The 20,403-nt window shown below is 61.2% G+C and overlaps 1 protein-coding gene across 2 annotated transcripts; it reads right to left on the bottom strand.

The window, feature by feature from the left end:
• Window positions 1-221: 221 nt before the first annotated feature.
• On the bottom strand, window positions 222-11,396 carry TRIM63 (tripartite motif containing 63). 2 transcript variants are annotated; one of them, XM_025183240.3, is made up of 9 exons: window positions 11,078-11,396; window positions 9,031-9,197; window positions 5,540-5,705; window positions 4,363-4,458; window positions 3,351-3,584; window positions 3,023-3,045; window positions 2,209-2,333; window positions 1,436-1,510; window positions 222-795 (listed from the first exon to the last, which is right to left on the bottom strand). In XM_025183240.3, exons 1-9 carry the CDS (start codon window positions 11,234-11,236, stop codon window positions 785-787), a joined length of 1,056 nt encoding a protein of 351 aa, XP_025039025.1. In that variant the 5' UTR covers window positions 11,237-11,396; the 3' UTR covers window positions 222-784. The 2 variants fall into 2 exon arrangements, with proteins under 2 accessions (XP_025039025.1, XP_006120443.1); XM_006120381.5 differs by having other exon boundaries at window positions 5,540-5,708.
• Window positions 11,397-20,403: the final 9,007 nt, after the last annotated feature.

Raw genomic sequence — 20,403 nt, forward strand, 5'->3', positions numbered from 1 at the left:
GGTGCTCTGCTGATCAGCTGGGCGGCATGTGACTTGCTCCTGGGCGTTCCAGAGAACGCTGATCCTGTGTCTTGAGTCAATCGGCCATTTTCCTTCTGCAAATGGTGGCCGATTGACTCAGCTTGCATTAAAGAGCAAAATTCATTCGGGGGGAGTCAACGCATGCTGTGCCTCACAGTCACTCTGCCACGGCACAAGAACTTCCCACAACAAGCCACGGATAGGACCAAATCTACTTTATTGTGACAACGTGCAACATCAACTCAATACACTTCTTGGACGCTAGGACTGGGCAGAACGTACTCTTCAGCTGCCTCTTTCCCGTCCCCCAAACCCTGTCTTGCTACTAAAGTTACGCATGTCTGTCAAGGTCAGGCCCTGCCCTCCGCGTAATCCCTACAGGTCGCAAAGGAACTTTCATTCCCAGAGTCAACATCTTCCGTGCACGGCGAGCTGGGAAGCAAAAGAGGCGTCTTTACAAAATACACAAAAGTCAAAGACCCGTTCCGATTATATACAAAATAAGAGAGCGATATAAAACGTAGGAAATAGTCTAGGCGGCACCCGTGTATAAAAGTGAGCGTGTGTGCGCTTCGGTCAAGTTTTCATCCTGAGTTAGCAATGCCGTCGGCCGGCCTGGCGGGCCTGAGCGTCTTCAGCTGGGACCCCAGCCCGCTTCTCCCGCAGCTCCCGCGAAGTCAGTGCGTTTCCCCCCCTTCCCCCAGTCACTCATCCCTGCCGAACGTGGGGACTTTGCTCCAGCTCGGGGATCGCTTCTGCTCTGCTACTGAGGTGCTGCAAGAGGGGGGAGAGGAAAGTCTGTGATGCGGAGGGAGAAGGAGATTGGGGGATTTGGACCAAGGGGAAATTCCTCCCTGGGCATGGAGGCCTGGGCCCCCTTAAACACTTTGCGGCTTCCTCCCTCTCCCCCGCCCTGGGGGAGTGAAATAGAATCGCGCTGCCTTTGTTTGAACCCTTGTTCCTGGAGATCGCCCCTAACCACGTGCTCCTGGATGCCTGCCCAATATTGCTGGCAGAGCCACATGCAGCCGGAGGGTGAGCCACGGTGGCCAGGCAGCCTGGCTCCGAAATACCAGCCCAGCCAGGCTGTCAGAGAGAGAACAGGCAGGGAGGTTACAGTTGTGCTCAAACCTGCAGCCCCAGGCTTTGGAGGCTGGTGCCTTATCCCTTAGGCAGCCGAAGAGCCCAGCCCACCCCACCCCTTGTGGCTGCCTTAGCCTCCCTTCCCTCCGCTGGTGCCTGGTTTTATGGGATCACAAAAATTCTCTGATTTTAAACACCTCCCCCCAGTAAAAATCGGTGGCTTTCCGTGACTAGGATGAAACGCTGAACTTCGGTTCCCCAGCTGCAGTCCAGTGGCACATGGATTTCCAGGGCCCCTGCCCATCACAAATCTGCTGCGTTTCCCCCTTACCATCCCCTCTCCTTTCTTGAGACTCCTCCTCTTCTGTTTCTTCTTCCTCCTCATTTAGCTCCTCCTCTTCCTCACCTGCCGGCCAAAGTAACTGACTGAACAAGGCAAAGCCCCAACCTCAGACCTGGCTTTTCAACCCAGCGCCACTTAGGAAAGGCATCCTCCCCTCTCTGCAAAATAGTGTCTGGGCACTGAAGGGCCAGGAGAGAAAGGTCGATCCAGGGCTGGGTACACACGCGAGGGAGCCAGCACTCTGGGGGGGATGCCCCGTTTTACTAATAGCTTATGATCTAGCCTAGGGGGCATCACTTTGCCTCTCTGAGCCTCAGTTTTCCTGACTGTAAAATGGGCATGGCGCTAAGACTGGCCATTCCCAGTTGCTATAAACCATGGGCCCAGCGCGGTGTCCATTGATGCTAGGAATATACTGACTTGAGTGGGTCTTGTTGGATCAAGTCCCAAATGAACAACGGTCCTCAAATCTCCCCAGCTAACTAACTGGAACGAGCTGAAAGCCTTAGTGCTGTAGCGTGACAGCAGTCCCCTCTGTCAGAGAGAGGCAGTGATGTCTAGTGGTAAAGCACAGCGCTGGAAAATGAGAAATCTGGTTTCTTATCCCTGGCTCTGACTTGCTGTGTGGTCTGAGGCAAGCCACGCCCACTCGCGGCGCCTCAGTTTCCCTGGGGGTTGTGAGGCTTCACTCCCTAGCGCTTGGAAAGTGTTTCCGGGTGCTGGAGGGGAAGGGGCCGGGGAAGGGCATGGCGTTATTCTACCTGTTCCAAAGTCGATGGCTCTCAGGGCTTCTGCTATGTGCTCCAGGTCGAGGGAGAAGCAATCCATGTTCTCAAAGCCCGGCTCGATCTTCCCCAAATGGCTGCCCTTCGACGCTTCCACTATTCTGGGGGAGAAAGGCAAAGGGTCCGTTTCCTACCCCCGGGCGTCCCGAGGGGACCTCCGGCTTGACTGGTCACTGGCTGAGCAGCACCAAGCCCTGGCCCGTCGCGGTTCCTGCGGTTCCCTGCAGCCCCTCCCCATCCAGACTCCACCGGCCCCAGGACTCGGCTCCAGGAGACCGGTCGCCTGTTTCCCGACACTGACGGTGTGAACCCGCCTCAGTGGCACCGTGCGGACGCCCTGACAACGCGGCGTCTTTGGGTTCAGCGGCTCCAGTTGGGAAGCGGATCAAGCTGCAGTGAAGTGAGTGTCCAGGTGGCCTTTCGCGCCCGGTCAGCGAGCTCAGCTTAAACGAAGCCCGGTTCCCAGAGCCTCCCTAGAGCCCGTCTACGTCCCGGGGAATGCGCACGAGCCACCCCGGTGGTGACTCCAGAGTCACTGCCGGTCCTCACGTGGGGTCTGAGTGCCCGAGTCAGGCCGGCCCAGCAGGCGCTCAGTAGTCCAAGGATCTGCCAGGCTCCTGGATTCTTTTTAAAGGATCCTCGTATTTAAGCATGAAAGTGGAACTGGGCTCCTACTGCCCACTCCCCCCAGCATTTCTGGGGCCATTCCCTACGTGGGGTTCAGCATCGCGGCAGAGTCTGAGACCGCGGCCCCAACGCCCCGATTCAAACTGCAACCCCGGGGACTTACGTGGTCAGGAGCTGCTTGGAGTTCTGTGGAGAGAGCAGAGAGGGGAGACCCCGGTGAGCCGGCCTGGGAGCAAAGCAGCCGTCCCGGGATGGGGGGGGCTGTGTGTGGGGGTGAATAGCAAGCTGCCGCCCCCCCCAAGTTATTCCCTCTCGCTGTTGACAAGCCCAGGTCTGCCTGGCCCGCCCCACGACACACAGAGGCAGGGTCCTTGGTGAGGCCAACGGGGGGCCAAGGTGGGGGGAGGGATGTGGGGGGATGGGAGGCTGAAGCTGACTCGTGGGGCCCCACACTGCTAGATCCAGGCTCCCTCCCTCCACTGGCCGCTCACCATGAGAAAAGCGGCCCCTCCGGTCTCCTCCAGGGACTGGAAGGCCGTCTGCACCAGCCGGGTGGACTCGTCCAGCTGCTCTCGGTACTGCTGGATCAGGGCCTGCACAAAGCTGCTCTTGTCTTCCTGCTCCTTGGTGACCTTCTGCAGCAACTCGCTCTTCTTCTCCTCCAGGGTGGCCACCAGGGCGTTAATCTTCTCGCACAACTCCTGCTTCACCCGCCGGCTGTTGTCCTGCCGGCCGGCCAAGGGCGTGAGCATCTCCCAGCGCAGGGGGCAGCTCCCTCCCCGTCCCCCCCAGAGGCACCGCAGCCGCCCAGCGATGCAAAACCCAGAGCCCCGATCCTGGAGAGCTCCGATCGCACCCTCCCTCGGGGCACAGCCCGGGCTGGAGGTGCCCAACACTTGGCCAGTCCCTTCGATGCTGCTGGCCCTGTGCAGATCTACTGGCACTAGCGAGAGGGGGAATGGAAACCCGGTTCCCAGAGCAGGGCACTGGAGGCCAGGACGTGGGGTTTCTCCCCCCAGCGCTGGGGCTGCCCCACACCTGTGAGGGGGAGAGATGATCTGTGTGTCCTGTGGCAGCACAGCCCTCCGTGGGGCTGCCGTTACGCAAGGACTAGCCAGTCGGGGCGGGGCGGTGACGCTGCTTCCCTGCCGGGACGGGCAATGGGGGCAGAATTCCAAGTGTTACCGTGACCGTCAGGAGCCCCCTCTCCCCGGGGCCGGGTGGTGCTACTCCAGCCAGCCCCAAACCCCAGGCAATGACCCGCGCGAGGCCGGCTCCCTGCTCCGTGCGCTGAGAGCCGAGACCCGTTACGCTGATCAGCGGCTTTGTTAGCTCAAAGGTTGCAAAAGCCTCCCACTGAATTCAGCAGGGTTCTCAGTCCCGTGGACTAAGCGGGAAGCTGCTCCCGCCCCTGCGTTGGCCATGCCAGGACTTGGCGGGGGGTCAGATTTCATCTCTGCCACTCCGATTTCAAAGGGCTCGGTCATGTTCCCCGTTCCTCACCTCAGTGGTTTTGCAAGTCTCCTCCAGCTGGCTGATGATCGTCTGGATTCTGTCGTTCCCAGCCACCAGCATGGAGACGCAGTTGCTCAGCTCCATCTGCGGGAGAGAGGGACAGAAATAGATTTAACCCTTGCACTGCCAGGAGGGGTGACGGCTAGCCGTGCTGTCTCAGGGGGCGAGGGGAGCTGGTGGGCAGATGGGAGAGAGGGCCAGAGTAGGTTCAGATTTCTGGTTTAACCCGCTCCAGGGAAGGCTGATCCTCCTTCAGACAGAGGAGAGGAAAGGCCTTGGCCCTGTCTGCAGGCTGGGACGAGAGAGGAGGAACACAGCCTCGGTGCTGAGGGGTCCGTGCAAAGCAAGACCCTCAAAACTGTCCCCAAGAGGTGGGGACAGAGCCAGACGGCAGCCTGGGCTGTTCTGGGCACCAATGTTCCCTCTACTCTGTGCCATCCCTGTGCCGATTTTTTTCCATTCAGATGTGGAATAAATGTTATGTGCACCGAGGCACGTGGGAATGTGCACCACCAGGAGGAACACAAAGCCAGCTGGGGGGGCGCTGCTAATCAGCTGGGCAGCCTTGGAAACTCTCCTGGATGGCCGCCCAAGTGCCCAGCTCCGGGGAGCACTGCCGGGCACCCCCAGGACAGGTGGGTGGGCGGTGGGCAGGTAACGGCGCTGGATGCCTGGCGGTGGTGCTGGGAGGGAATCCTGAGCGGCAGGGAAGGGTGGGCCATGGAAGGGCACCGGGTGAGGGAGGAGGTTTGGCTGTGGGACTTTGGGACCCACAGGGGTGGATGCTGGTGAGAAATGGACACCTGTCTGCTTAGGGCTCCCAGATTCGGGGAGGGTGCCCTGGGGCCTGCCGTCCGTGGATCCCCCCAAGAGAGCCAGGGAAAGAGCTCAGCTCTCACGGGTCTGCGCCCAGCCGTAGGCCCTGCTCCCCGGCAGCCCTAGCTACAGAGGCTGACTGTTCCGGCTGCCGCCCCTGCCTATTAATAGCCCGGTGCTCTGCCTCGGAAGCTATTCCTGAAACGGCCGGCTCAGCACGTCCTGGCTGCCACGCCGGAGCACCCACCCCTGGAGAGGTCAGCGCCACGCCGGGGGATCGCAGGGGCCAGCGGGGCGTCCAGGCCGAGGGTTAGCCCTGGGCGGGGCGGGGTGGTGACCCTGCCGCTACCTTTTGCCCCTGGAAGATGCTCTGGAGGGGGGCGACTTCGCAGTCCTTGTGCGTGCCGAAGACCTTGCACATGGAGCAGGTGGGGACCTCGCACGTCAGGCAGTAGATGTTGATCTTTTCGTCCTCGTGCTCCTTGCACATGGGGTGGTTTCCCTTCTTCAGGGGCCTGCTGGAGACAGTGAGACGCCGGAGAGGGTCAGACGGCCCAGAGCGACGCCGGCGCCAGCGCGGCCCGTGGTGGATACGGGCTGAAACACCCCCGGGCCATGACCCGAGGCAGAGCCCAGGCGGGGGCCAGACGTCTGCAGACAGACCAGCGCCGGCCTTCGGGGCAGTCCTGATTTCAAAGCCAGACCCACTTCCGGGCACCACGGGGCTCGGGGAGTGAATCTGGATTAACGGGGTAATTGAGACCGGCCTGGCCTTGGCTTTGGACCGTGGAGTCTGGATCAACTCCAGCCGGGCCAGGTGTTACCTTCCCAGGGAGGGCACGTTTAGAGCCAGTGCTTGTATGTGCCGGGGGCTCCGATCTGCCCGTCGCGCGCAAACCCGCCAGGCCTGCCCCAACGGCCCCAGTCCCGGGGGGGAGGTTACTGCTCCCAGGGACTATCCCCGGCGCCTGTTTCTATGGCGATCGGATACGTTTCTGCTCACACCCCTCTCTTCCGCCTCGCGCCAGGAGGGACCCCGGACGCACCCGCTAGGAGGAAATTGGAGGCCCAGGGCAGCATATTTGCTGGGCCCCGACCCCTCCTCTGTCACCTTCTCCCTACAGACACAGCAGCAAACGTGACTTAAAACTTCTTACCAGTACCCGGGTCCCTGCCAGCCCTTCCCCTAGCTCCCTGCTGGCGTTTGCTGCAGCTCAGCCAGCTCCTGCCGGAGCCGCGCGCCAGGGCGCCCCCGCTGACTGTCCCTCTGCCCAGACACCACACCGCTTTGCCCCTTCCAGCTTGGGGACCCGGCTTCATTTTCCCTCCCCCCATCAGCTGTGAGCACTGACGCCAGGAGGCCGCCGGGTTACGGAGCCACCGATGGCGAGAGCCACGGTCCAGGGACGAGGCGGGATGCTCTGATTGCAGACACACGATGCCAGGAGCCACACCGCTCCCTTTAGGGCACAGCCTCTGGTGCCGCAGGCTCCTTGTTGCCTTCTGCAGAAAGCTACCGGGCATTTAAACACCGGTGGCTGGCCAGGAACCACCGACAGGAGCCTGCTCCGCCAGGGGGCTGCCGCTGAGAGATCTTTACAAGAGAAGTTCAGCAAAGTGGCTCAGGCCAGCTCCAGGGAGGAGAGCCCAGAGCAGCCCCACATCACCCATCAGGCAGGTGCCAAAGGTCCTGGCTTCCAATCCCTCGCCTACAGCGCAGGCTGCCTCCCTGGCCTGTCTGGGTTTTGAGCACTGGGGGGGGGGGGGGGCTCTCATGTTTAAACTTGTCTCCAAAACCAGGAAGGTGAAAAACTTGCTTTAAAGACAAAGGAAGCGGCAAGTCTCCGCTCCTCCCCTTGCCCCAGGGCTGGGGTTCGCAGAGAAACCCGGAATGATGTGAGACTTGGGATAAAACCAGGGTGGGGAACATACGGCCTGGGGGCTGGATCCGGCCCCCAAAGCGCCTGCACCCTCCCTCCCGCCCAGACCTGCACCCCAATCCCTTTTCCTAGCAGCCCCCTCCCGCACACTGGACGCCTCCTTTCTTAGCCCACCCCAGAGCCCAGGGGAACCACAAAATCTCCTCGCCTGGGCCCCCCAGGCTCTGGGGGGGAGGGGCACGTGGGGAGGGTCTTTCTGCTTCTCTGTCAGGGGCCACGTCAGTGACTTTTGATTTTGCTTCTCACTTGAGTGTGGCCCCCGACTGATTGTTCTGTGGGTCAGCGGCCCCCAGCCCAACAGGGTCCCCCCCCGGGATAAACCACGAGCTCTGCAGCTGGACAAGTCCCTTTCCTTCTCTGGGTCTATTCCCGTTCCCTCCATTTGCCGCTCCCAGCCCAATGGGAACTCAGCCGCAAGTGGGGGGCTGAGGACGTTGCACGGCCCATCAGTCCCTGGCCTGAGCCGGGGAAGCTACCGATCCAACCAACAGACCTGAGCCAGCCACGTGCCACCCGAGGCTGCTGCGACTACGTACGAAGTGCTACAGCGATCGGGGTGGGTACGGGAGAGGCCTATACAATCACAAATGTGGACAACTGGAGGAGAGACGTGTTATTTACCCCTTTCCACAATATGGAAACCAGGGGCCACCTGATGAAATGAACAGGCTGCAGGTTTCATACAACCAAGGAGTACTTTTCCTGTGCTATACACAGTTAACCCGTGGAACTCCTTGACCAGGGATGTTGGGCTGGCCGAGAGTACAGCTGGGTTTCAAAAAGGGACAAGATCAGTTCATGGAGGTTCATGCCATCAGTGGCGAGTAGCCAAAAGGATCAGGGGTGTGACTCCCTACTTGAATGACCCTAAATTTCTGGCTGCCAGAAGGCAGGGGGGACAGATGGGTGGATCGTTTCACAATTACCCTGTTCTCCCTGAAGCTGTGAAACTGGCCACAAGAGACCAGGCTGGCTGGTCTGACCCACTATCGCAGGCTTATGTTCTTAAGTATCAACAACCCACAGTCTGTGGCTGTGGGCGTGGGCCTGATGCTGCTACGAGGGGCTGCATGTATGCTCCTTTGGCCGGTTCGTATCCGTGTCAGAGCAGACAGCCATGCCGCTGGTGGTGCACAAATGCACATGCCTTGGTGCACATCAACAGATTTATTCCACACGTGGATAGAAAAAATCCGCACTTGGATGGAAAAGATTAGAGGGAACCTTGGGAACAGCTACTGTGTTCGCTCCCTCCTCCCTGCAACGTGACTCTCAAAGCCGCGGCCGTGCTGCTCTGGGCACAGTTTGTTTTTATCAGTCGGGAAGTTAAAATGTGTGGAACGAAGGAACCGTGCAACCAATAAAATATGTCAGTGGTCACATGGTTACAGGTGGGGCAAAAGTGGACTCCCTGGGAGCCGGTGCACCCCGGAGCTGGCTTTTAACCCAGCTCTCCATGCACCGGGAGACTGCAGGTAACTGTGACCATTAACCCATGAGCCCAGGGTCAGTTCCCCGTTTGCAACAGGCTGGGGAGGGGGATGGGACATGTTACTGATTCTAGGCACGTGAGAGCGGAACCGTGTAGACCAGCTGCTGCTCAGCAGAGCCAACGCTCTTATCGCGCCTTCGGAACTCCACTTGGGAGATGGTATTTGCTGATTCTGCAGACCTCTCCTGCCCCCCCCTTTTCAAAGCCTGGTACCATATTTGCCCCATAGAGCACCTGTCTCTGCCTCCATGCCAGCGATTCAGGAAATTCATCGGTTAACTCCTTTCAGACCTCGGAATCCAGATCTGCACCTGCTGCTGTGTGAACACTCCCTGTCTCCTATTCCCCTGCCTGCCTGTTGTCCGCACCCGGGAACTGGCTGCTGGCGCGGGCGGGCGCGGGGCTCACCTGGAGCACTCCTGCTTGTAGATGTCGATGATGTTCTCCACCAGCAGGTTCCGCTGCAGCCCGTAGACGCCGTGCCGGTCCAGGATCACCTCGTGGCGGCAGGAGGGGCAGCGGAAGCGCCCCCCAGAGAGGGTGGTTCCCCGGCTCTGCCAGTACGGATTCGCCGCCTGTGAGTGCCAGCAGCACAAGGGCAAAGGTCACCCCAGTCACCTGCCACAGGCCCAAAACTATGGACGGGTGGAGGCCCAGCTGGGGAAGGCAAGTCCCAGCCCCGCCCCTTCCCCACACCCCTGTGGAGCCGAGCCCCGCCCACCCCCAGCTCCATCCTTCCTGCCCACCTGGAGGGCTGGGGCTGCTGCGCCGTGGCCCCACCTTTCCCCGGCAGCTGTGGGGTGGCGGCAGACGGCGACGCCTTCCCTTGCCTACAGTACCCGCCACCCACGCCTAACGCTCACCACTGCGCAGTCGAGACAGTCACGTGGACTCGTGTGAACCCCGCCCCTCGGCATCCCCCAGGGACAGAGCCTGCATCCCAGCCCCGCCCATCGCCCGCGGGGCGCAGATCCCATAATGCTTTGCACCCGGTGAGCAAGGAATTATGGCTCACAAAACCCCGGGAAGGAGGCAAATGTCTCCCGGACACAGCTGGGCGCCCGAGGCAAAGCAAAACCCCTGAGGCAATGTGGCCAAGGGGCAGATCTGGGAATGGAGCCAGGAGTCCTGAGTCGCAGCCCCCTGCCGCAGCCACCCCCTCCTGCTCCTGAGCTGGGCACAGGGCATGGGGGTGCTGAGAGGCGTCCGTCGTTCACGGGTTAGAAACGCCTCCGAGCGCGCGGGCTCCGGGAGTGTACAACGGGCTCGGAAGGGACCAGACCTCCAGGGCCTGGCCCAGGGCCCACGGCCCCACCGCTCCGCCACTTCTGGGGCAGCCAAGAAACGTCGCCCAGTTAGAATTTCCCTCTTGCCCAGCGGGCGCCTGCAGCATTGACCCTGCACTGTCGGGGGGGGTCTAGGGGGGAGATTAGGAAAAGCGACTTCCCCAGGCGGGTGGGGGACGCTGGGCTGGGTTCCCTAGGGAGGGGCTGGCGTCTCCATTCTTGGCGATGGGGAGATTTCATTGGGATGGGTCCTGCTTTGGGCAGGGGGCTGGACTCGGTGCCTCCTGAGGGCTCCGCCCGCCCCAGGGCTCCGTGATCCTATGAGAAGTGGCCAAGCACATGGGACGGGGGGATGGAGAAGCCGACTTTTTGGCAAAATTCCCAGGGAGGAATCTGAGCTGCAGGGACCTCGACATTCTGCCCATTGCCAGGAGTCAAGGGGGTCTGCACATGGGGGAAGTGCCAGGAACCCACGGTCAATTACACCCCCGCCGGCACAGCCTGCAGCCGGCCCTGCAGCGGGTCCCATCGCTCCCTTCCTGCCTGGTCTTCTCCTCCTTCCTCTATTGCTGGGAACGCTGGACGTGAGCAGCACAGCTCAGCGAGAGGGGGCCCAGCCATTGGGTTTATCAGCTGGCTCCTAGCCCGGCTCAGCCAAGAGAGGAGACCAGGGGGATGGGTCCTTTCTAGAACCAGGTGCCAAGCCGGCTCATTCCCAGGCCGTTGAAGTCACGGGGATTTTTTCACCAGCGTCCTAGATAAACGCAGAGCGAGACGCTGCCCCCTCCGCTCTGACAGACAAGCACAGCCTGGAAGGGCACAAGCTAGAGCACTTGGAGCCAGAATCTTGGAAAGCCGACAGGCGGGATTGAACCTGCGACCTTCGGGGCTAAAGCCACGAGACTCTATGGCATGATCTGAAAACCCACCAGCTCCCAGCTGCGGCCTGGAGCGAACTTTCCTTGTCAGTGGCCTCTGGGTTACACAAGCCCGGAGTCTACCCCGCCCTGCCCGGCTCCTGACAGGGGAGCGCCCAGGGAAGCTTGGCCCTTCCAGCCCTCAGCCACCCCGCGAGCAGCCTCCGGTTCGGTCCCCGGGAGCTCACGGCAGCCTCCCCCCCGCCTGCGGCCAGGCACAGGAAGTGGCCCAGCCACGGGCCAGGCACTCACCTGGAAGACGTCGCTGGCGCACTTCCGACACAGGTTGTGCTGGCAGGGCAGGATCACCACGGGCTTGTTGAACATCTCCAGGCAGATGGGGCAGATCAGCTGCTTCTCCAGGTTCTCCATGGGGCTGGGGTCTCGGATGATGCTGGGCTGGTAATCCATGGCGCTGGGCGGCCTCTCCAGGTATATCCCAACGCCGGTGTCGGCAGCTCCTCAGGGAACTCTCCCGGCTCCGCCTGCCTTCTTCAGCTGCACCAAGTTCTGAGCTCAAGCTTCTGGCTCCTTCCCTGCGGCTCAGCCTGGGCTCCTGCCTTTGCCCCTCTCCCTGCCTATTTATAATTTAGGGCAGAGTCACATGTGCTGGAGAGGGGCTCGAGTTTCCAGCGGCCTGCCTGTCACATGGGAGAATGAGCAATCGGTGCCCCTGGGGGGAGCGGGCTGTAAACAGGGCAGGGGACGGCCTGTCCGGGGCTGGCCCAGCCACAGTTCCTGGGATTTTGCAGTGTCTTTCCAAACAAAGACACTGGAGACGCAGCTGTAAACAGAGTCATCCCCCTTGTGACCCCCACCCGGCCTCCGCGTCCCTATCGCAAAGGGTTAAGTGACCCCCTTAAGAACATCAGAGCGGCCAGGCTGGGTCAGAGCAAAGGCCCATCCAGCCCAGTGTCCTGTCTGCCCACAGCGGCCAGTGCCAGATCCCCCAGAGGGAGGGAACACAACAGGGAATCCTCATGTGATCCCTCCCGTCACCCATGTCCAGACAAACAGAGGCTAGGGACACCATCCCTGCCCAGCCTGGCGAACAGCCATTGATGGACCTAACTTCCAGGAATCTAGCTAGCTCTTTTCTGAACCCTGTTAAAGTCCTGGTCTTCATCACATCCTCTGGCGAGGAGTTCCACGGGTTGACTGTGCACTGAGTGACGAAAACCTTCCTTTTGTTTGTTTTAAACCTGCTGCCTGCTAATTTCATGTGGTGACCCCTAGTTCTTATATTGTGGGAAAAAGTCAATAACTTTTCCTTATTCACTTTTTCCACACCCGTCATGATTTTATAGATCTCTATCCTATCCCCCCTTAGTCTCCTCTTTTGTAAGCAGAAAAGTCCCCGACTTTTTAATCTCTTTTCAGATGGGACCCGTTCCAAACCCCTGATCACTTTTGCTGCCCTTTCCTGACTCCTTTCCAATGCCAAGAGATCTTTTTTGAGATGAGGTGACCACGTCTGTACACGGTATTCAAGCTGTGGGTGCACCATGGTTTTATAGAGGCAACGAGATATTCTCTGTCTTACGCTCTGTCCCTTTGCTAATGACTCCTAACGTCCCGTTTGCCTTTGTGACGGCTGCTGCACTGCGGGGATGTTTTCAGAGAACGACCCACTGGGACTCCAAGATCTCTCGAGTGGTTGGAGCTAAATTAGCCCCCACCGTATTGTCCATGCAGCTGGGATTGGTTGCTCCAGCACCCGCCCTGTTCAGCCTCGGCCCGAGGTCCCTGCTGGGCATCACAGATTTCCACCCAAGCCCCACAACTCCCCCAGACTCTGCTGGCTGCTCCTCAGACCGTCACAGCCCCCAGCCCGGCCATGGGCCCCGCAGGTAGCACCAGACACCCCCAGTGCCAGGGGTGGGGAGCCGCCCGAGGGCACCTCCCAGGCCTGGGACTCGGGGATCCTCCATTGTGTTAAAATCATCGAACCCCAGAGTCGTAGGACGGGAAGGGACCTCGAGCCTCTCGGCAGGGCCAGGCACCGTCTGAGCATCCCGGGCAGGCGCGTGTCCAGTGAGGGACCCTCCACTCCCCCCCCAGGGTTTAACCCTCCTCGTGCCCGTGAACCTGGCCGGCCCTTCCCCCTGCGGTCAATGCGACACGTCCCCGCCCAGGGCTCATCCCCGTTGTGCAGCACAGGAGCTGCCGGGCCAGGCGCGTGCTCAGGGAGGGCCTCTCCCCCACGCCCAGGGGCTGCTGCAGGGAAAGAGGCCTGGGGGAGTCCACTCTCTCCCTGCAGCTGCTGCCCTAGGGCAGCCTGACCCCCACACCCTTCACCCCGGCCCCAGCCAGAGCCCTGCCGCCCTCCAAACCACTCGGCCCCACCCCCGACACATGGATTTTGTTAAGTGCCCCTCTATGGCGGTGACCCCGTCCCAGGCCCAGCCAAGCAGCCAGGCCATCGGGGGCTCAGCCGCCTGCACAGCCACGAGCAGGCCGTCCGCCCCGCGGGCCAGCAATGCCCCTCGGCATGGGCAGTGGGTGAGGGTAGGGCGGGCCGAGGAAAGTCCCCAGCCTGCCCCTAGCCCCGCCCCTTCTGCCCAGGCCCCGCCCCCACGGGAGCCAAATTGCCTCCCCCCTCAGGCGCCATGTGGCCCCCGCAGCAGGTAGGCTGCGGAGTGTGGGCGGGGCCAGGCTGCCTTCCCCACCTGGCATGCCGGCCACACCCGCCATTCTCCACGCAGCAGCCGGAACGGGCACAAGCCAGGCACCAGGCTGGGTCACATGCAAACTGCAGGAGGCTTCGGGCTCCCTGGATGCTCAGTAAGAGCCTTGGAAGAAGCCAGACATCAGCAAAACGACCCCCCAGCCAGACCCCAGCGTGAAAGCGCCGCGTGGGAGTCGCTCGCGAACTCTCCCTGTCGGACCGGGAGGGGCTGCATCGGCGTCCCCGCCTTCTCATCAGCTGTGGGACCGGGCCTCGTTAGCACGGGCCCTCCGCAAAGTAACGGATCGCTCCCCTCCGGGCAGGCGCAGGTAGCCCTGCCAGACCGACGGGTCCATCCCACGCTTGGGGCCCAGAGCCTTTCCGGTGCCCCGGGACTCCTCGGAGCAGGAGACGCTCACACATCACCTCCACATTGACACACCTAACAGAATCCATCCCGCACGCGCATGGGAACCATTCGAAGGAACCTGATGGGAACCCCTATTAACGGCAGCCGTACAGCTCCTCCGAGCTCTCCCGGCTCCCCGGTGCGGTACCCCCGGATCAACGGCCACCCCTACGAGCATGCTCACGCAGTCCTCAGTCAGGTTCTCTCGGTGTACAGAACAGACGCAACCTTGTGACGTAGTGGGGGGGTGTCTGCTCTGCAACCCGGGGTCCCCTTGCGCTGTGCGATTCCCACGGACTCACCCACACGTGGATTGGCCCAGACACCTAGTCCCAGCCTGGGCAGGTAACAGGGCTCTTCCCAGGGGGAGAGACAACGGGAGGGAGGCGGAGACAGTCACCGGGCTGGGGGGCAGGGCTGGGAGGGAGGCAGTTCCTGGGAAGGGAACAGACTAAGCTGGGTGCAGAGGGTTGGGGGGTGATGGACCCCCTACCCCGAGGGGGCTGAGGCATCCTGGCCCTGACTCCTGTAGCCACATCCCGTCTGTGCTGGGCTGTACCCCGGAGAAGCAAGAAACCCCCCTGTTCTACTGGCTGCAGAGTCTGTTCTTGCTGCTGCGGGGGTGCAGGCTCAGGGGGGACCCTGACGCGCCGTCACCCCCCTCCGCAGGCCTAGGGTCCTATTTTCGACACCCGGGGGTGTGCGTACAGGGTGTCAGCCGCTCTCTCGTCCCGGCATCCGCAAGGTGCCTGGGTAGCGCCGCCGTCCGCGCCCTCTGGGTAAATAGCGGCAGCTCTGCCCGTGCCGCTCAGGGACTCCCAGGAACCTCTGACAAGGGCAGGCGGGCGGCTGGGCCTGTCCCCAGCTCCTTAGCAGAAGGGCTCGTGCGTGGCAGGTGATTCACTCCCGCTCGGGAGTGAAAACCATCCGGTCTGCTCCCCCCGCCGGGAGAACAAGCCAGGCCAGCTGCCGGGGGCCCCCAGCCCCAGGAATCCAAACGTCCCCGGGGCAGGGGCCCCACGGTCAAAACAGACCAGCTGGAATTGGGACTGGCGGCTCGTGGGCCAGGAATAGCCACGGGCAGGTAGAAAACCGCCTGCTCCTGCTGGCTCACTGCCCAGGTACCTGCCTCCTCGCGCACTCCCCACGTGTCCCAGCGCCGCTGGAATGGGACCCGACGCGCGTGTCTGCTCCGCGGGACGGTGGCCAGCTGTGGAAGCCCCCCTGGAACCTGCTCACGGCCCCCCAGGGAGCCTGCTGGAGAAACACTGGCCTGGAGCCGCAGGGCTAGCAGCCCAGCCACCCCAGGGCACAGTCAGCACCGGGGCGCCTCTCGCTGGTGCAGTGGCCCTGCTGGCTGTCATGGCAAGCCGTGTGCTGGCCGGCACTGCCGGGAACCCAGCCAGTCGTTAGCTCCTGCTGCAGGGCCCTGCACGGAGCTGCAAGAATAAATCCCTGTGGCTGCGGGCCACGGCTTCAGCATGCAGGGCCACGGCTTTGGAATACAGGGCCACGGCTTCAGCACGCAGGGCCACGGCTTTGGAATACAGGGTCACAGCTTTGGAATACAGGGTCACGGCTTTGGAATACAGGGCCACGGCTTTGGAATACAGGGCCACAGCTTTGGAATACAGGGCCACGGCTTTGGAATACAGGGCCACAGCTTCAGCACTCAGGGCCACAGCTTTGGAATACAGGGCCACGGCTTTGGAATACAGGGCCACAGCTTCAGCACTCAGGGCCACGGCTTTGGAATACAGGGTCACAGCTTCAGCACGCAGAGCCACAGCTTTGGAATACAGGGCCATGGCTTTGGAATACAGGGCCACGGCTTCAGCACTCAGGGCCACGGCTTTGGAATACAGGGTCACGGCTTCAGCACTCAGGGCCACGGCTTTGGAATACAGGGCCACGGCTTTGGCACTCAGGGCCATGGCTTTGGAATACAGGGCCACGGCTTTGGCACTCAGGGCCACGGCTTTGGAATACAGGGCCACAGCTTTGGAATACAGGGCCACGGCTTTGGAATACAGGGCCACGGCTTTGGAATACAGGGCCACAGCTTCAGCACTCAGGGCCACAGCTTTGGAATACAGGGCCACGGCTTTGGAATACAGGGCCACAGCTTCAGCACTCAGGGCCACGGCTTTGGAATACAGGGTCACGGCTTCAGCACGCAGAGCCACAGCTTTGGAATACAGGGCCATGGCTTTGGAATACAGGGCCACGGCTTCAGCACTCAGGGCCACGGCTTTGGAATACAGGGTCACGGCTTCAGCACTCAGGGCCACGGCTTTGGAATACAGGGCCACGGCTTTGGCACTCAGGGCCATGGCTTTGGAATACAGGGCCACGGCTTTGGCACTCAGGGCCATGGCTTTGGAATACAGGGCCACGGCTTCAGCACGCAGGGCCACAGCTTTGGAATACAGGGCCACGGCTTCAGCACGCAGGGCCACGGCTTCAGGGGGAAGAGTCCGCCAGGAGGGAAGCCCGTGGAGCCAAAGGAGCAGGCGTAGGAGGAGATCTGCAAAGCGCTGAGTCCGGGGAGCGCGGTGCAGCGGGGCCGAGACGGGACGAGCCGGCAGCCGGCTGGAGCTGCAGGAGGCTCCCTCGGAGGACCAAGGGGGTTGCTGGGTGTGGTGCAGGGATCGGGCCCGGGGCCTGCAGTCACCCAGGGCAACGTTCCAGGAATTTCAGGAACCACGTCCTGCCCGGGGGCCGGGCTGGTGGCAGCAGAGTCTCCCCGAATAGGGAGGTGGGGGTGCCCTGGCTTAGAACTAGCTTGGCCAAAGCTGGGGATGCCCGGCGGGGAGCAGCCTGGGGCCGGGGGCGTGGGGCTGGGCTCTGCGGGCACAGAACACCCTCCGCCGGAAGGCCGGGCTGGCCCGTGCAGGGGAGCAACCGCGGGCTCCTGTGTCCAGCGGGCAGTGCGACCCGCGACCCCCAGCCCGCACCGTGCACCACCCTTCACGCCAGTGCAAACGGTGAGTCGGACACCCCCTCAGCGGGGCGGTGGGGCTCGGGCCTGCCCTGAGGAGAGGTACAAGGGGCGGCCCAGGGTGCGGGCAACAGAGGATCAGGGCCAGCGTGTCCAGCGGTCACAGCCAGGCAGGTGGGAGCCAGGACACCTGAGGTCTGTTCCCCGCCCTGCCACTCACTCTGCACGCGACCTCTGGCGAGTTCCTGGGCCTCGGTTTACCTCTCTTGGCTAGCTACAGGGCGCTGGGGGGAGGGGGGGTTACAAGGTGCTCTCAGGTCCTCTAAGAAAACCCAGGGGGAGCCTAACACATTGCTCCTTATCAGTGCCCCACCAGACATGCCCCTCCCGCGCCCGCCTGGCTCCCCAGCCGCATGCCCAGTGGGCGCTGCTCCGATACCAGCATGAGGAGCCGGGGAAAGCACCTGGCAGCATGGCGCCAGGACAAGCCAAAAGGCTGCGCTCTATTCTTGGCTTCTCTCCTGGCCAGCGTCCCTGCCCACCCGTGGCCTTTGCGCCAAGCTCTGCCGCTGTGACCAGCAGACGCTGCCCACGGATCGCCCTGAGCACCTGCTGCCAGGTGGGCCGTGGGACCCAGCCAGCAGCTGACCCGATGGGCTGGTGCCCCCGCACCCCACATCCTCCAGGCACTGGGCATCAGGCTGAACTCGGGGACTGGCTTGTTCCAGCCTCGCCAGGCACCCTAGAGCCAGTCGGCTGCTTCCCCTGACTCAGGGACAAACCATCCGCCGCCTGGGACTTGTCCAGCGCTGAGCAAAGCTGCTGACAGCGGCCGAGAGGTGCTGGGAGCGCGGCAGGAGACAGGGCGGGGGAAGATTAGCACGTAAGCCCTGTGCTTCTGGACAAGACTTAGGGAGGCTTCCTGCCTGGTTCCTTACAGGCTACCGTACCGACATGGGCACCTGAGGCACCCGGCGGGGCTCAGCCATCCAGGACCCGGAGCAAGTTCCTCCCAAGGTCCAGACCGTTTGTGCTGTGAGCTACAGGAGATGCTCCCGGAGCCATTAGCGGATCTGATGACACTTAGTGATGTATGGATGAGCCCTATTTAACACACAGGGAAACTGAGGCACCATGACTTGCCCTCGGTCACAGAGGAACAAAGTCCAACGCCCAGTGCTGTGCTTTCACTGGCCTGGGAGAGGGGCTGAAACTCGAGAGATGTTGCCACCCCCCCCCCCCCCCCCCCGGTTCTTTGTGATGGATAACTCAGGGCTGAAAGGTTCTCACTGTTAGCCCTATAAATGCCAGGTCCTTTCTTGGTTTTGTGGGAGGAGCAGCGCGTAGAAGTCTGACTGTGCTCCTGTTTTAATTGCAGGGCTGTTGAATCTTTACCACAGACTGCCTTTCTCCAAAGTGTTCTTTGGGCCTTGAAATGACATTGGTGTAAATAAACTGTACAGCCTCCAAAGCTAAAAAACTCATTTCCCCACCGCCATTCAGCTTCCCCTCCTGACTGTCTGGTGTTATTTCACAAGTTCTCTGGTCTCCGTCATGTCTTCTGAGGCAGCCAAGCCCCGAACTGCTCTTCAATCCACACGCCAACAAGAGAGGCCTTTCAGCATATGAATTATTCTCTTTTTGCAGGTATCAGGGGGTAGCCGTGTTAGTCTGGATCTGCAAAAGTGACAAGGAATCCTGTGGCACCTTATAGTTTAACAGATGTATTGGAGCATAAGCTTTCATGGGCAAAGACCCACTTCGTCAGATGCATGTAGTGGAAATATCCAGAGGCAGGTATAAATATGCAGGCCAGAATCAGGCTAGAGATAAGGAGGTTCATTCAATCAGGGAGGATGAGGCCCACTTCTAGCAGCTGATCTGGAGGTGTGAACACCAAGAGAGGAGAAAGTGCTTTTGTAACTGGCTAGCCATTCACAGTCTTTGTTTAATCCTGAGCTGATGGTGTCAAATTTGCAGATGAACTGCAGATCAGCAGTTTCTCTTTGGAGTCTGGTCTTGACTTTTTTGCTGCAGGATGGCTACCTTTAAATTTGCTATTGTGTGTCCAGGGAGACTGAAGTGTTCTCCTACAGGTTTTTGTATATTGCCATTCCTAATATCTGATAGGACTGTCCAGTTAGGCCGATGTATATAGCAGAGGGGCATTGCCGGCACACGATGGCGTGTTCCATTGCTAGATGTGCAGGTGACTGAGCCAGGGACGGTGTGGCTGATTGGTTAGGTCCTGTGCTGGTGTAGAGATGTGGGCAGAGCTGGCACCGAGGTGTGTTGCAGGGATTGGTTCCTGAGTTAGCGTTCCTATGGTTACTCTTTTTGCAGCTCACCCTTAGTGTCCACTGAGGCCGGCTAGCGGCCAGTGTTGAGTGGGCACGAGGGACGTCCTGAGTCACGTGATTTCTTACCCCGCCCAGCTAGAGAGGAGGCCGCAGGGGCTGCCCGGGCAGAGGACTGAGGGGGTGGGCTGAGCTCTCCTGCAGGAGGAACCCAAAGGGCCTGGACGGGGCCCTGAGTTGAACGTTGTTCTTTGCTCATTTCTGCGTTTCCCAAGAGCAAAGCGCAGCAGGGAGGCAGTCGATGGGCAGTGGGGCAGCTTGCTGGGACGCCCCCAGCCCACTGCAGTTCCCTACTTTCCCTGCCCTTGCTCCGTCCCGCTGGCCCCATATCCTGTGAGGGGCGCTTGGGTCCCCTTCCTGGCCTGACGGTACGGGCTTGTCACAGAGCACAGCCCCGGCCCCACGGCTGGCAGGCAAACAGACAAGGCAGCCAGTCGCTGGGAGGGGCAAGAGAGGGGAAGGGACTTGCTCAGGGTCACCCAGCAGGTTGGGGATGGTCCTGCAAAGAGAACGCGAGTCACCTGCCGGCCTACCCAAGGCTTGGGCAAGAATCCGGCTGCTCCCGAGACACAGACGGCACCGCGAAGGCTCACCAGAGCCAGACGAGTCCCCAGGAATCTGCTTCTTCCAGACAAGCCCAGCAAGGAAAATAACAGAGCCCCACTCGCCCCCTCCATGCATCCCTGCCAATCTACAGCCTCCCCTGGAAACTGACCCCTCCCTCTCCAGGCCCAGGCCTCGCCTACAGACACCCCCCAGCCTGAAACAAATCCTCGCCAGCAGCCACACACCACACCACAAACACACTCCCCCAGACACCCACCCCTGCCACAACCCCGTTTCCTGCACCCCCGAAATGGCACGAACAGACTCCCCCAGCCAGTAGAACAGAGGGGGTTTATTGCCTCTCCAGGGTACAGCTCAGCACAGATGTCATCAGGTTACAGGACAGGCCTAGGATGCCTCAGCCCCCCTTGATATGAGGGGTCTCGGCTTCTAAACCCCCCAGCCTGTTGCTGAGGCTGCTTCCTCCATGCTCCCAGACAGAAACTAACTAACTCTCCTCCAGCCCTGCCCCCCGGCCAGGGCAGCATCCACCTTCCTTTGTTCCTCTCCATGGGGGGTAGCTGGTCAGACAGGTTGAGAGATCCCTTTGCATAACGACCCATCCCTGTCCTTCTGGGCTGTGGTACCGGCGGCAGC

Source organism: Pelodiscus sinensis, chromosome 26 (genome assembly GCF_052426305.1).
Source record: "Pelodiscus sinensis isolate ZL-2025 chromosome 26, ASM5242630v1, whole genome shotgun sequence".
NCBI classification, from domain to species: Eukaryota; Metazoa; Chordata; order Testudines; family Trionychidae; genus Pelodiscus; species Pelodiscus sinensis.

Bases quoted from the DNA above. Each gene is read 5' to 3' on its own strand.
- TRIM63 (XM_006120381.5), bottom strand. From the start codon at position 11,236: ATGGATTACCAGCCCAGCATCATCCGAGACCCCAGCCCCATGGAGAAC. The intron at 9,198-11,077 runs GTGAGTGCCTGG...TGGCACTCACAG, and splicing joins GCGCCAGCGACGTCTTCCAG to GCGGCGAATCCGTACTGGCA. The intron at 3,585-4,362 runs GTGAGGAACGGG...GCCGGCCGGCAG, and splicing joins AGACTTGCAAAACCACTGAG to GACAACAGCCGGCGGGTGAA.